Source organism: Chrysochloris asiatica, unplaced genomic scaffold (assembly GCF_000296735.1).
Source record: "Chrysochloris asiatica unplaced genomic scaffold, ChrAsi1.0 scaffold00023, whole genome shotgun sequence".
In the NCBI taxonomy this organism is placed as follows: Eukaryota; Metazoa; Chordata; class Mammalia; order Afrosoricida; family Chrysochloridae; genus Chrysochloris; species Chrysochloris asiatica.
In genome coordinates, this window is record NW_006408541.1 from 20,595,510 (window position 1) to 20,609,578 (window position 14,069).

Genomic DNA, 14,069 nt, shown 5'->3' on the forward strand with positions numbered 1-14,069 from the left:
AATATTATTCCATATGATGCCACCCATATGGCACTCTAAAAAAGGCAAAATCATAGAGACAGCAAAAAGATTCAGAGTGCCAGTGGCTGGGGTGGGGAAGAGCTGACAAGGGGCTCGGGGAGATTGGGGGGAATGGAAATGTTCTAGTTTGGGTATAGTGATGGTTATGCAACTGGTTCTACTTTTGTGCTAACTCGAAACTTGCTAATAAACACAAAGAATTCTATTGCATGCAAATTACACCTCAACAACCCTGACTTTTTAAATGAAAAAACACGCTTTCAGTATTAAAAGGTTTGAAAACAAGCTACTGACTAGGAGGGCCCTAAGACCCTCTTCCCACCACCAGTCTCTTTGTCCAGTGGTATTTCAAATACTAGCAGTTCACCCACAGTGCACAGGTTTCAGCAGAACTTCCTAACGGAGACAGACTAAGAAGGCCTGGTGGATCTACTTCCAAAAATTAGCCAATGAATACCCTGTGTGCAGGTCACATGTTGGAAGGTAAACTCGGAACTGGATACACAGCAGGCTCTGCGTGTGAAGGCGGAGGGCAGCATTTCATTCAATTGTACTTGGGGCGCCACGAGTCGGCACTGACACGAACCTCATCTTGATTCTCAATGTTATACAAGGGCACTTGAAACAATTTGTGGAAAATGGAATTAAAAGATAATGGGATTTTTCCCAATAACTTTTGAAGCCCTTAATATGTCACAGCAAGCTCTGGTTTTCTTTTAGTCTTAAAAACGCCACTTGTGTGCAGATGTGTTTCTAGATAAGGGCCCTAGTGAGAAACACGCTACTGATATTTAGGGCCTGAACAGTGCCTGGCTTAGAGAGGATCCCAATACATACTTGTGGAAAGACGGAAGGAATAGATTAAGTGAGTGACTGAGGGAAGGATGGTCTGATTCTATATAATAAAATTTCCTTGATCTGTTTTTAATCTTACTCAATTTCACTTTAATGTTGATAGATATTTGACATTGTTCCCCAAGCTTCTTGAACAAAACTTCAAGTAGAATCGATGCACCAGGTCAGGGCATCATATTTTGACATTTTTAATTTATATTCTGGTGAATATATGCACAGAACATCAGTGTCTCCGTGCATAATTTAACAACACTGGTGACATTCATGATGTTGTGTCTCCATTCTTGCTCTCACTACCCACACTGTTTCATCGCCAATGATTGAAAAACTCACCACCCCAAAACATCTTACCTATATACTCAGTTACTGCAGACAATTTGATTTCACAGGGAGACTTCTCCTAAAGGTGCTGTGGACATTTATTTACGCTGTGGCAGAAACCGATGAATTGCAGTAGGTAAAGTGACAAGCGGAGAAGGGCAGCATCTCACCTGACCTTCAGTGGGAAGGGCACTCGGGTGACTTTCCTTGTCTTCGAGCTCAAGCAGCAAGTACACAGGGGGCTTACAGTCTTTGGAGTCACTCAGGAAGCCTCCCGTGTCCACCTTCCTTTTGATGGTAGAGTTCCAGTGGTTCTTCACAGCATTGTCTGTCCTGCAGGGACAAACCAAGGACCTCTGAACCCCAGTTCTGTGAGCAGTGTGCCACTGATCTCCCTGAGGCTTCGTTCACTCAAGTGGATCCAGGGTTTCAACCAGATGGATTCTAAGGTCTCTTTCAGCTCTACAGTAAAAGCTCACATTTCACCAACCCTTACTGCTTTACAGAACACTTCCAAAATACCTCTGCAAAATAGATAAAACTGTAATTCCGCCTGTTGTAAAAATTTAAAAAAACCTCTATGTCTTTGGAATTCTTACTCTCTTTCCTGCCCATTTTGCATCCACAGAAACCACAGATAAAACACTGACTGCTGGCCCGTCCTGAGCGTCACACAGATCTAGAATGCAGCTCTGTTTGTCCGCCACAGATCACAACGTGTCCAAAGAGGACAAGGCCAAATGCCAGAGGCTCCTCTACTGTTAACTTTCTTAATCTGAAACTCCAAGAACTACTTCAGATTCCAACATCTTTCAAAGATTAAATGAGGCGAGGCACATATATATACATCGAGTCGGTTCCAACTGATAGTGACCCTGTATAGGGTTTCTGAGGAATGGCTGGTGGGTTTGAACTGCCAACTTGTGTAGACTAGAATAAAATAATGCAGTAGTATAAAAGTCTACAGTAATACAATAGTATACAAGAATAGGAAGTCCTGGTGTGGCGCTGTAGGATACGCATTGAACTGCTAACCACAAGGTCGATGGCTGAAACCTACAAGCCACTCCTTGGAAATCCTACACAGGGTTGCTGTGACTTGATGGCACTTAATAAATACAAAAATCAAGTAATACAGTAATATTGACAACGTGTACAACCACTGATGGATTTTGAACAATGGAGGTCAGTGTGATAAAGTTCACTCTGGCTGCTGCAGGCTGGAAAAGGGGTTGTATAGGGTAATACAAGTAATACAAGGATAGACTAATACAGTGGCATACAAGTATAGAATGAGCCCTGGGAACATACAGGATAATGAGCCTAAGCTGCTAATCACAAGGTCAGCAGTTTGAATCTACCAGCCACTCTGAGGGAGAAAGATGAGGCTTTCTGTTCTGTAAAGATGTACAGCCTCAGAAACCCTGTACAGGGCCAGTATGAGTCAGAACTGACTCCACAGCACACCACCACCAACCAAGTACAGAGTGTATAGAGCAATACAGTAGTGCACAAGTAGAGTAATACAGTTGTTGTTGGGTTTGAACCACTGACCTTGTGTTCCAGTGCTTATCCTACAGTGCCACACCAGGACTCCAAGTAATACAGCAGTTTACAAGTACAGACTAATACAGTAGTATAGTGGCGAGAGTGAGACAGGACTGGGCAAGTATGAAGTAAGAGAAAAGCACAGACTAGAGTAATGCAGCATGAGAGAAGTGCAGAGCAAAGCAGTCCCTTCTCATCTCCCAACAGGCAGGCTTAGACACGCTCAGGCAAGAGTTGGAAGGATTCAGTCATCTCTGGTAAACTGACCAACTCCAGGAGACAGACTTCCACAGGCTGATGGTGGGAATCTCCCCGCAAAAGGCTGCTGGTTGTCCAATCTCAGGACTGAACTTCATTAGCAGATAAGCCCTGTCTGTGGACATGGGCTTCCACATGGCTTTCAGGGGTATGGAGGAAGCCTCTAACAAGTAATACAATTAGTAAAACAAACAGGAAAGAGAACCTGGAGGAGGGGGGCAAAAAACATTATCAACATCCACACAGCAACAGGGACAGCCATCAACTAATAACAGGGTACTAGAAAAAGGAACAAGCCCTTAGAAAATAAAACTTTTTAGTCAAAATCATTTCCTGAAAGGGTTAAAAGGTTAACACAAAACTCTCAGAAAACAGCACAAATGAGATTTAAAAAAAAAAAAGAGAGAGAGAGAAGAAAAGATCAAGGAATGCTTTTAATGATCTGAAGACAAATGGTTTTCAAACTCAACTACCAACCAAATGTGAGCTAGAATAAAGGCGTCTCAGGATGTGCCCGATCTCCGGAGCATATGGAAGTGTGTGCTCCACCAAAACAAGGGAGCAGACAATAGTGGATCAAGAGAGCCAGGAGGACAGCGGGCAGCAGGCCTGGAAACTGAATAGCAGAGAAGGATAGAGGACTCCCGGACTGGCTCTCTAAACACTGCACAGAACCCCAATACTGCCTACTATCTCTTGGGCATCTGATGTAATGGGCTGTTATGGATTGAATTGGGCACCTCAAAAACTGTTGCTGTATGCCACTGATCTTGTGGTTAGCAGTCCAGTGCTTATCCTTCACGGCTACACCAGGACTTAAAACTATGTGCTGCAAATCCTAACTGCTACACCTGTGTATGATTTGTTGCCTGCAAAGCTGACGCCCTGCTCTGTAAACCTTCACTCAACTTACAATATAAAGCTAAGGGAAAAAAAGTAGGTAGTGTATCATGTGCAAACATGGAGGTAAATACTGCAAGAAGTAAGTGAAAAAGAAGAAGGTCACTGGATTACTAGATTAGTACAAACGTGGAGGCTGAAGACTGGTGGTGTTCACTATAACTGTTTTAATATGTGGTTGTTATCAAGTGTCTTGAGTTAATATGTTGTACTATGGCTTTATCCTTTTTGCTCCTTAAAGCAAGCCCACCTACCAAAACTCCCACCCTTTTTGTTATCAGCTGTGGGAGAAGCTAAGTCCCCCTAAGGGGAAGGGGCTGACCAAGGAGACCTAACAAGTTGGGAAGACAGCAGAGCTGGAGCAGCCCCCCAGCCTCCTGACTGCTGGCAGGACTACACCTTCTCCCTGACAATGCATGTCTCCTGGGGGGTCTCCAGAGCTGAGGCTAGGGGAGGGGGGCCTCACCTGCCGGGCAGCAGCTTGGCAATCTCGGCCCAGCGGTTTCCCAGCACCTTGTGGGCCTCACAAATGATGCGGTCCTCCTCCTCAGTCCAGCAGGACTTCTTCACCTCAGGGTTGAGGTGGTTGTGCCAGCGCTCCCGACACTGCTTGCCCAGCCGGCCCTTCAAGTGTTTGGCGATCAGAGTCCACTGCTTTGTGCCGTACTTCTTGACCAGCTCAATGACCTTAGAGAAAATCCTGGGTGAAGCCAGCCCCTCCTTCCTCATCAGCACCAAAGCACCTTTTGATCCAAACTCAAACCTGAACCTCATGGAGATCCTGAGAAGTCACAACCTGCCCCACACCCTCAGGAAACAGGGGAGCCACAATTGGTTGTAGGTGCTGCTCAGAGGTATAATCACAGTCACCTGCCAGAAGACTTTACCACATCCCTGTCAAGTGAGGATGCAGGAATCGTGCCCTCCCCGTGCACGCTCCACCCAACCAACACGCCACGCTCAAGAGTTCAGGGGAAGAGAAGAGACTGCCCAATACGAGTCCAAACTGGCTCACTTCCCACAAAGGGGCTCTGTAAACTCAGGCCGGGGGCTAGACCTAGCCCAGCCATATCCAGGGCTGCCTTGAGTCCCTCCAGAACTGCTGTGGGAACCAGGAGAGCACAGCCCCAAGCAGGTACCAGGCCTGAGGAGCTAAGCCGGGCTGGAATCCAGTCCTCCTTGTTCAGAACACCAACCAAACTACACAAAGCTGCCTGCACCAGCCAAGGCCCCTCCCACAACCTGGACCCAAGGGCACCTGTGCACACAGTATACATCAACCTGGGGAGAATACATGCTTCTTCTAGGCAAGAGGATTTTGCTGAGATGTTTTACTTCATTTCTGTATGGTTTGAACTTTTACAATACACTCATGACTTTGACATTTTTAAAACTAGGATTTGAGTTAATTTTACAGTAAAGGTTCTATAGAAGAATCCAGGTCAGAAGGGGAAAATACAGAAGAGAATTTCAAATCTCTTTTAAAGCCAGAGAAGCTGGAGGGACCCCTGAAACTACTGCCCTATGATCCTCTTTAAACCCTAAGCCAAAAATATTCCCTTAAGTTTTCTTTAAACCGAACCATAGTTCAGCTCACTTAGTAAAGAATGTCTACCCTGAACATTGCACTCATTTGAAAATTGTCTGTTAGTGATCAAATGTTAGCAGAACTCAACAGACCTGAAAGGAAACTTAGGCGGCATTGAGTTTATTAACAGAGGAGGATCCATACAGAAAAGGAGAGTGTGAACTGCGGCACAACTTGAACCATTCAATCAAGTTTGTTGCTCCATCTGCTCCTTCTTCGCCCTGGTGGGATGGTGTCCTCTGATCTGACATCAGGGAGAAGCACCACAGATGGATCGGGGAGGTGCCCAGCAGGACAGCGGTGCCCAAGTCAGTCGTGGCTCCGCTGCTTCCTGGTTTGGGTGCACCCCTCAACCTTCTCTGCGCCTTGGTTTCCCCATCTATAAAATTGGCATTAACAGTACTCTCTGCCCACCTCACAGGACAGCTGTGGGGCTCAAAGAAACACAGCACCCGTCAGGAGGCTTTCCCAGTGAGGTAATCGTTAGGTTGAAGGTTAATACTGGTGCCCACGTGCTGAGCCCTCACCATGGTCCAGGGATGTGCCAACTGATTTCCATGTGTCCTTTTGTTCGACCCTCACAAGAGCTGTATAATCCCATGTGGGAGTGAGAAAACAAAAGCTGGGTATCCAATAGGTGATGGGTGGGGTTCCCAATGACCGGAGCCGAGGGCACAGCTGTCTGTGGCACTCACATGGCAGCACTAGGTGGGGTATCAAGTTTACAGTGAACTCAGTGGTGAGCAGGGAACCCCTACATGTGGAGCAGCCGCTGTCCCTGCAGTGGAACCTGGGGACAGCATTCACCGTGAATACTCCTGAGGAGGAATTGGTTCACGGGGACAGGTGCAGCTGACGGAGTTCCCAGGCTTTCCGGTTGGTTACAGGGCGTTTCCAGACTTGTTATCATATTTTGTTGTTGTTATTATCTTAGCCCCATTTCACCGATGAGGAAATTGTACTTGCCTACTGTGAGTGCTATAGTTGGTTCCAACCAAGTGTTTGCCCAAATCCTCAGTTAGTGAATGGAGACGCCTAGAGACTCGGGACCTAGGAACCAAAGCCGTTGCAGTGTGGGAATCTTCCTGACTGGCCAGTGGGACAACTCACATTCAATGAACAGATTGATAGCTCTCCCACAGGGAAGGACCGCCTCAGTTACGCGCATATGTGAGTTGCCATCCCAGGTTACCTTTTGGTCTTCCTCTTTGGTCCACGGCCCCTTGACAAGGTCTGGATTCAAAACCCTCAGCCACCGGTACTGGCATTGCTGGTCAGTGCGGTTCTGAGATGCGAACAGGGAGAGTAAACAGGGATGGTCAGTACTGCTGGGGCCTATGGGCTTGGGCTCTGGTTGGGCAGTAGCCTGAGGGGGCTGTGGCCTGGACCCGTGGACTCTGGGCTGTTTCTTGCCAACACAATATGGAAACACATATTGGCGCTGGTAACATGCTACAAGTACTGAAGAGCCTACAAAGCAGTAGGCATGTTGAGGCTACTGGGTGGAGCTACTTATGGCAGGAAGCCCCCCACCTTCTTCTGGTTTGGGAAGAAAGGTCCTAGGAAGGTTGTGTGTTTTGTTTTGTTTTGTTCTTGAATGGGGGAGCATGCCATTCTTGCTAAGACCTTACTCCCTTTTCTTCTCCTTGGCAGGAATTGTACCACGCCCACTCTAGTCACCCAGAGCCCAGAACCCTTGACCTGGGTGGGAGGAATCAGAGTGTGAGTGTGTCGGCAGGGAGGGGGCACAGAGGGAAGGAGAGAGCAGTACTCACAGGAAAATGGCTGGCCAGGAATTTCCAGTCTTGCTGTCCAAACTGCCTCACCAGGGCCCTCAGCTGCTCATCCTGCAAAGTCAGAAAGATAGAACCATCTCCAAAGGGACATCCATTCTGTCAGGAATTGAGTGCCAGGCACAGTGCTAGGCACCAGAGCGGCTCCTGACCTCAGGGGATTCAGGGCAAGCACTAAGCCAAGCTCACAAACAAAAGGAAAGCCACCCCACAGAGGTGCAGAGGGAGCTCAAGGAAAGCTTCCTTGAGGAAGTGATGGCTGAGTGAAGAGTCAAGGAGAATCAAGGGAGTGGTGGATGGAGCCGAGTTTGGAGGGGACGGCAGATCACACGCAGAATGGATTCTGGCCTTGACAACATGCATAACCACAGATGGATTTTGAGCAGTCGAGGTCACGAGTTATAAAGTTCATTCTAGCTGCTGCAGGCTGGAAAACAGGCTGTCTCGGGCTGTTAGAGGCAGCTGGAGAGGAAAGTGATTCCACTCTGGATACGCATACACAGGGCCCGAAGGGAAAACATTATGTTTAAAATATGCTCATAAAATTGAGCTACTAATGCACACAGCATCAAATCCTAAATTCATCACAATGAGTAAAAGACATCAGGATTACACGTATCCTTCCCTTCTTCCCTTATAGTGTATAGGACCTTGGGTGGAATCCTTAGCCCGATCCAGAACCTTCTGAGGTGGGACAGTCCCACTTGAAAGGACATGCAAGACCAGCTCAGGGTGGTTACAGGAACAGAAGATACTTCCTGGAAGAAAGACCAGCAGAAGAAACAAAACAAAGAACAAAACAGGCAGTCTGTTGGTCTATTACAAGAACAAGCAAGCTGTTGGCCGGGGAACCATCAATGCAGGCAATCAAGTCCCTTCAGGACAAACCTCCCTCCCAAGACAGAAACTCAAAAGAACACACAAGCAGGCATGTAAGCTACAAAGGGACTATGTTGGTCTACATGTGAGTGGAAGTAGGGGAAAATCAGTAATGAAGATATGGGCTGAGTTCGACCATGTTCCATAGATTCCTGTTGACCTTGAGAAGAGAGAAAGAAGAGAAAGGTCTGGTTGGTCTGAAGTCTAGGGAAACTTGGGAACTCTTGAGCCCTGTCCAAGGACATAGCCAGGGAGGGCAAGAGCTGAGAGTGAAGTATCCAGCTGATGTGAAGTGGGGGCAGACCCACAAGAACACCCAAACTTGCAGATAGTACCCATTTGACCTAGCCTCAATGGCCTGATGACCAGAGCTCAACTGGAGGAATATAAGAAATTTGATAAAGGAACCAAGTGTGAATTGCCACAATTTGATGAACTTGACCTATACTTATGGATGCAGTAGCACAAAGTACCAACCAAGAGGGAAGGAGTCTTCACATCCCCTTGGTATTATACAGGGTTGATGTTGTTATGTGCCGTGGAGTCGGTTCTGACTCATAGCGATGCTGTTTAGGGTTTCCGAGGCTGTAAAGATTTACAGGAGCAGAAAGCCTCATCTTTCTCCCACAGAATAGCTGACCTTTGAACTGCTGACCTTGTGGCTCACAGCCCGATTCATAACCACTACGCTATGAGAGCTCCTTATACAGGGTTGATGTTGTTGTTTGCTGTCGAGTCAGTTCCGACCCATAGCGACCTGTATAGGGTTTTTGAGGAGCAGCTGGTGAGCCTGAACCGCCAACCTTACAGTTCAAATGGCTTTGCAGTCTGGTGCATTAACCCACAGCGCCACACACAGGACTCCAATAGGGATGGTCAATTTAGACATTGTTGTTAAGTGCTGTAGAGTCGGTTCCGACTCATAGCAAACCCTGTACAGGGTTTCCAAGGCTGTAAATCTTTACGAGAGCACAAAGCCTCAACTTACTCCTGTGGAACAGCTGGTAGTTTCAAACTGCTGATCCTGAGAATAGCAGCCCGATTTGTAACCACTACGCTACCAGAGCTCCTTAGACACTGGTTAACTAAAATGAGTGGGCTATAAAGGCACGAAGTGGTTGACTTACAAATTTTTAAGAGGGAGTTTAATTTCAGAATCCCCACCTAATAGCTTTCATCTTGTCTAGATGGATCTGGTGAAAGGAGATGGGGATAAAATTCTTATGATTCAATTAGGGAGTAATTGTGAGAATGATTAAATGCGATCATCACAACTGTAAAGGTAGAAGTTTTGTAACTTTCATTCCAGGAACAGAGGACCCTAGGGCCATCAAGGGAGATGATTCTGCTTGAATGGAATGTGGGACCCTATCCAGAGAAGCAACACCACCAGAGATGGAAGCAGAAATGAAGACATGGAGAGATAGAGCATCCAAGGACTCTAGACTCATGGAAAGAGAAAGGCTGTGTGCTGGCAGCCAGGAGGCAGGTTTGTAGAATGTGCCCTTGGGTAGTTTAAATGACTATAAATTCATTCAGAGGGAACAGAAGTAAATATTGTTAAATAATGATGCAAGGAGGGGATTGTAATTATTGCAATGAAACGAAATATGATAGGATGAGTGTAAAATCACTGTTTTCCCATGTAAACTATCACTCAATTCACAATAAAAGCTGAAAAAAATGTATACTTTTCCAAGGGCAAAGTTCAGAAGGATTAGGAAAGGAGGAGGAATGGAAACAGGAATCGCGGGGAGGAAGCGGGATAAGTGATGTGTCGTTGTGGGGACTGCAGTTGTCACACTGTTGAATGGCAAGCTGATTTGCTCTGTCCACAATAAAAAGTCAAATAAATATAAAAAGCATACTCACATGATTCCAAGCATGTGAAATTCTAGAAAATGCAAACTAATAGTAACCAAAAGTAGTGATCATTTGAGGCCCAGGGAGGAGGAAGGGAAAGACACCAAAAGTGCTGAGAAGGGGGCAGTGGAAATGGTCTGTAATTTGAATGTGCTGGTAGTCTCACAGTTGTATTGTTGTTGGGCGCCAGAGTTAATATCGACTCATGGTGCGCCACGTCACAGAGCAGAACTGTCTCATACGATTTTCCAGGCTGTAGTTTTACACGGAACCAGATCACCAGGTCTTTCTCCCAAGGAACCACTGGGTGGGTTCAAATCACCAATCAACCTTTCAGTTAGAAGCTGAGTGCTTAAACCACTGCACCTGATTGTCTATAAATTATATCCCAATCAAAATCAAATATGTATTTACAAACACTTACAATATACAAGGAGTCCGGGTATGGCGCTGTGGGTTAATGCATCAGACTGCAAAGCCATTTGAACTGCAAGGTTGGCAGTTCAAGCTCACCAGCGCTCCCCGGAAACCCTATACAGGGTCACTATGGGTCGGAACCAACTCGACGGCACTTCACAACAACAACACAATATACAAGGACTCCTGGCGTGGCGCTGCAGGATCAGCACTGGACTATGAAAAACAAGGACAGTGGTTCAAACCTGCCTACCGCTCCTCAGAAGCCCTGTACAGAGAGTCACTACAAGTCACAATCGACCCGATGGCACTTAACAACAATACACGATAGAACTTCAAAAAGGTCATGGAAAAGTTGAATTACAAGATAGACATTGGAATTTTTCCATGAGCTTTTGGAAGCCCCTCACAATAATAAACTGTATTAATTTCTATTTCCATGTCTAAACACAGCCAGGCAGGAGGTGGTGAGGAGAGACTATGGCGAAGGTTTAGGACAGGACAGGGATGGAGGTGTTAAGAGCCCCAATGGCACCGTGGGTTACACATTGGGTTGCAGTTTGAATTTACCACACCCACATGTGACCACCACAGGAATCCAGGTTCTTAATGCAGCTTGACCACAGTCTATGCTTGGTGGACAAAATCCTCCTAACTCTCTTACTGGTGGTACCAGCATCCATGAACACATCCCCTGACGGCCAGTCCCAGATGCCCCTCCCTTCATCTGTCCTGGCTGTGTGTAGGCCCACACCTGCTCTTCTTCCATGTTCGCTATGTTCATCTACAGCACCATGCTGACACCTGGCACAAACACCCAGTTTCCAGTCTCCAGCGCCTCTAATACCCATGGACCTCTTTCACCTGTCAACTCTATTCCTGCTGCCACTGCTGTGTGCCGTCAAGTCGGTTCCAACTTACGGAGACATCCTGTATAGAGTTTCCGAGACTGTAAATCTTTTTGAGAGTGGAAAGTCTCATCTTTTTCCTTCAGGGCAGCTGGTGGATTCGAGATGCTGACTTTGCAGTCAGCAGCCCAACGTACAACCCACTACACTACCAGGTTCCTTCACCTCCATCCCTTGGCCACAGTCTCTCCTCAGCACCCCGTGTGGCTGGCACAGCACCCTAGTCCACTCCCAGGCATAGCTCTCCAGGCTGCTCTCAGCTCACTCGTACCACACACATCGATGAGCTTCCTGAAGCCTGCCTATGTGCTTGCCATTCCCCTGCTTAGTAAACAGTCAGTGGTTCCCTGATACCTAAGCAGCTTCTGAGACTGACACTCATGGTTCTGCAGAATTTGACCTCACGCTTGTCTTTATCAGTCTTCCCCCTCTAGAGCCCCTTCATCCAGCTTTTCTCATCTACAACTCGTCTCAAAGTCTGACTTCCGCACTCCTTTCACACACTGTCCGTCTTCCCTCACTGCTGTATTTTCAAATCCTCAGTTCAAAAACCACTTTCTCCACGGAAGTCTCCCAAACTCTGCCAGATACCGGTAGGCTCTCCTTCTAAACGTATTTCTGCATCCATTCATTCAACAGTGTGTTCAACGCATTTGTTAGGTGCCTACTAAGTGTACAGCAGAGAACACAACAGACCCCACAACCCTGCCTTGGAGGAGTCAGCCAGCTGGTGGGGGGCGGACCACAGCCCATTCCACCCATCTGTGCAGTCTTAGCTCTCCATGCAGGCAAAATGCTACTCTGGGGTAGGAACTAAGTCTTATTTATAGTTTTCTAAGTCCACAGAGCTGAATACAGCCTGTGGACAAACAACAGGATTTGTTTGGCATTGCACTGAACACAGGTCTTTTATGACTTAAAGGTGTTTTACAATTCATACAGAAAATTAAAGCATAAAACAAAACAAAACTACACTAAAAACAAAAACTCCAAGGGATACAGAATGAGAATAAAAGATGAGGCGAGTAAACCCCAAAACACAAAAAAACCCACTGCCAGTGAGTCAATTCCAGCTCATAGCGACCCTAAGGACAGAGCAGAGTGGCCTCAGAGTGGACTGCTATAGATGAACATGGGAATGTGGAGGTAGAGCAGGTGAGGGCCTGGCCACAGCCAGGGCAGATAGTGGGAGGGGCATGCGGGCCTGACCTTCAGGGCACGTGTGGGCAGATGCCAATTTCTCCTCAGAAACTTGAAAGGCCAGAGGCAATGGAATGAAATATTTAAAGTGCTGAAAGAAAAAAAACTCTCAACCAAGAATGCTATACACCGGGCACAACTATCCTTTAAGATCTTTAGGTGAATAAACATTTCCAGACAAACAGAAGTTGATACAATTTGTATCCACACACAGGTCCTAAAAAATACTAATGGGAGTTCTGTAAGATGGCGGGGAAAAGACACTAGAAAGTCATTCAAAACTACTTACACAAAGAAATATCTCTTAAAGGGAAATGCATGGACAAGTACAAGGACTAATATAAGTTATTCATGTAACGCAAAGTGTTAACAAATACATAGAAAGTAACGATGAAACTGTTACACTATACAAGAAATACAAAGACAACAACAACAAAAGAGGAAGGAAAGGAATTGTATAAATATAGAGCTTCTTGTATGTTACTAAAGTTAACTTGGTCCCAACTTACCCTTGGGTGTTCTACGTTGTTGTTCTTAAGTGCTGTCAAATTGGTTCCGGCTCACAGAGAAGTGGTTATTATAGGGTTTCCAAGGCTACAAATCTTTGTGGGAGCAGAAAGCCTCATCTTTCTCCTGCAGAGTGGCAGGTAGACTCAAACCACTGACCTTGTGACATACACTCCATGCTTATCCTATGGAACCATCATGCTCCTAGATGTTAAAAATGTAAGCTGATAAATGCAATGGGGTCCTGATATGGCACTGTAAGATAAGCCCTGAATTACTAACCTCAAAGTTGGCTATACAAACCCACCAGTTGCTCCTTGGACACTATAGTGTCGCTATGAGTAGGAACCAACTCAAGCGCTCTTAACAACAACAACGAAGGTAAAAATTATGGTAACAACTAAGACAATATCTGAAAAACAAGAACCAAAAAGGCTCACTGTAAGAAGCCAACAAAACACAAAAGTAGGCAGTATTTAAAGATATAGAAAAGCAAGATTAATTGCAATTGTCACAACTGTAACCGCAGAAGATATATAACTAAAAAGGGGGGGCATAGTTAATGTTTCATTTTAGGATCATAAGATCCCAGGACTATCAAGAAAGAAGAGCATATGTCAGTGTGAGATTCCTACCTAGAAAAGTGGCAACATCAGCGACTGTGGCTGTGTGCTTAATGGCAAGAGGCTGGCTGGCAGAATGTAACTAACTTTTGGGCATTTACATTGTTTTGTTTTGCAAGTGTACATCAATTATTTTTGCTTTGCTCATCTATGAAATGTCAATGGGGAGCCACAGAGAGGAAGTAGGATAAATGTTGTTGCAGGGAAGGGATTGTAATCATTGAGATGAAACAAGATATATATAGTTGTCTGAATTTAACTCTTGTGTGTAACCCTTCAACCAATTCACAATAAAAAGTTAAAAAACAAAAAAAGATACAGACTTGCGAAGGCTTGAGAAACACAGAAAACAAGTAACAAAGCCTGAAGTCATTTCTTACCAGTAATT

The 14,069-nt window shown here is 45.8% G+C and overlaps 1 protein-coding gene across 2 annotated transcripts in view; it reads right to left on the reverse strand.

Annotated features, from left to right (window-relative positions):
* The window catches only part of MYBL2 (v-myb avian myeloblastosis viral oncogene homolog-like 2), a 56,801-nt gene that overhangs the window by 29,243 nt on the left and 13,489 nt on the right, over positions 1-14,069 (reverse strand). Inside the window, exons 3-6 of one of the 2 annotated variants that reach the window (XM_006839284.1) lie at positions 7,267-7,338; positions 6,684-6,776; positions 4,370-4,590; positions 1,368-1,530 (exon numbers count right to left, since the gene is read on the reverse strand). In XM_006839284.1, coding sequence (XP_006839347.1) covers positions 1,368-1,530; positions 4,370-4,590; positions 6,684-6,776; positions 7,267-7,338 — 549 coding nt within the window. The remainder of the gene's footprint in view (positions 1-1,367; positions 1,531-4,369; positions 4,591-6,683; positions 6,777-7,266; positions 7,339-14,069) is intronic. The other variant, XM_006839285.1, reaches the window with a different exon arrangement.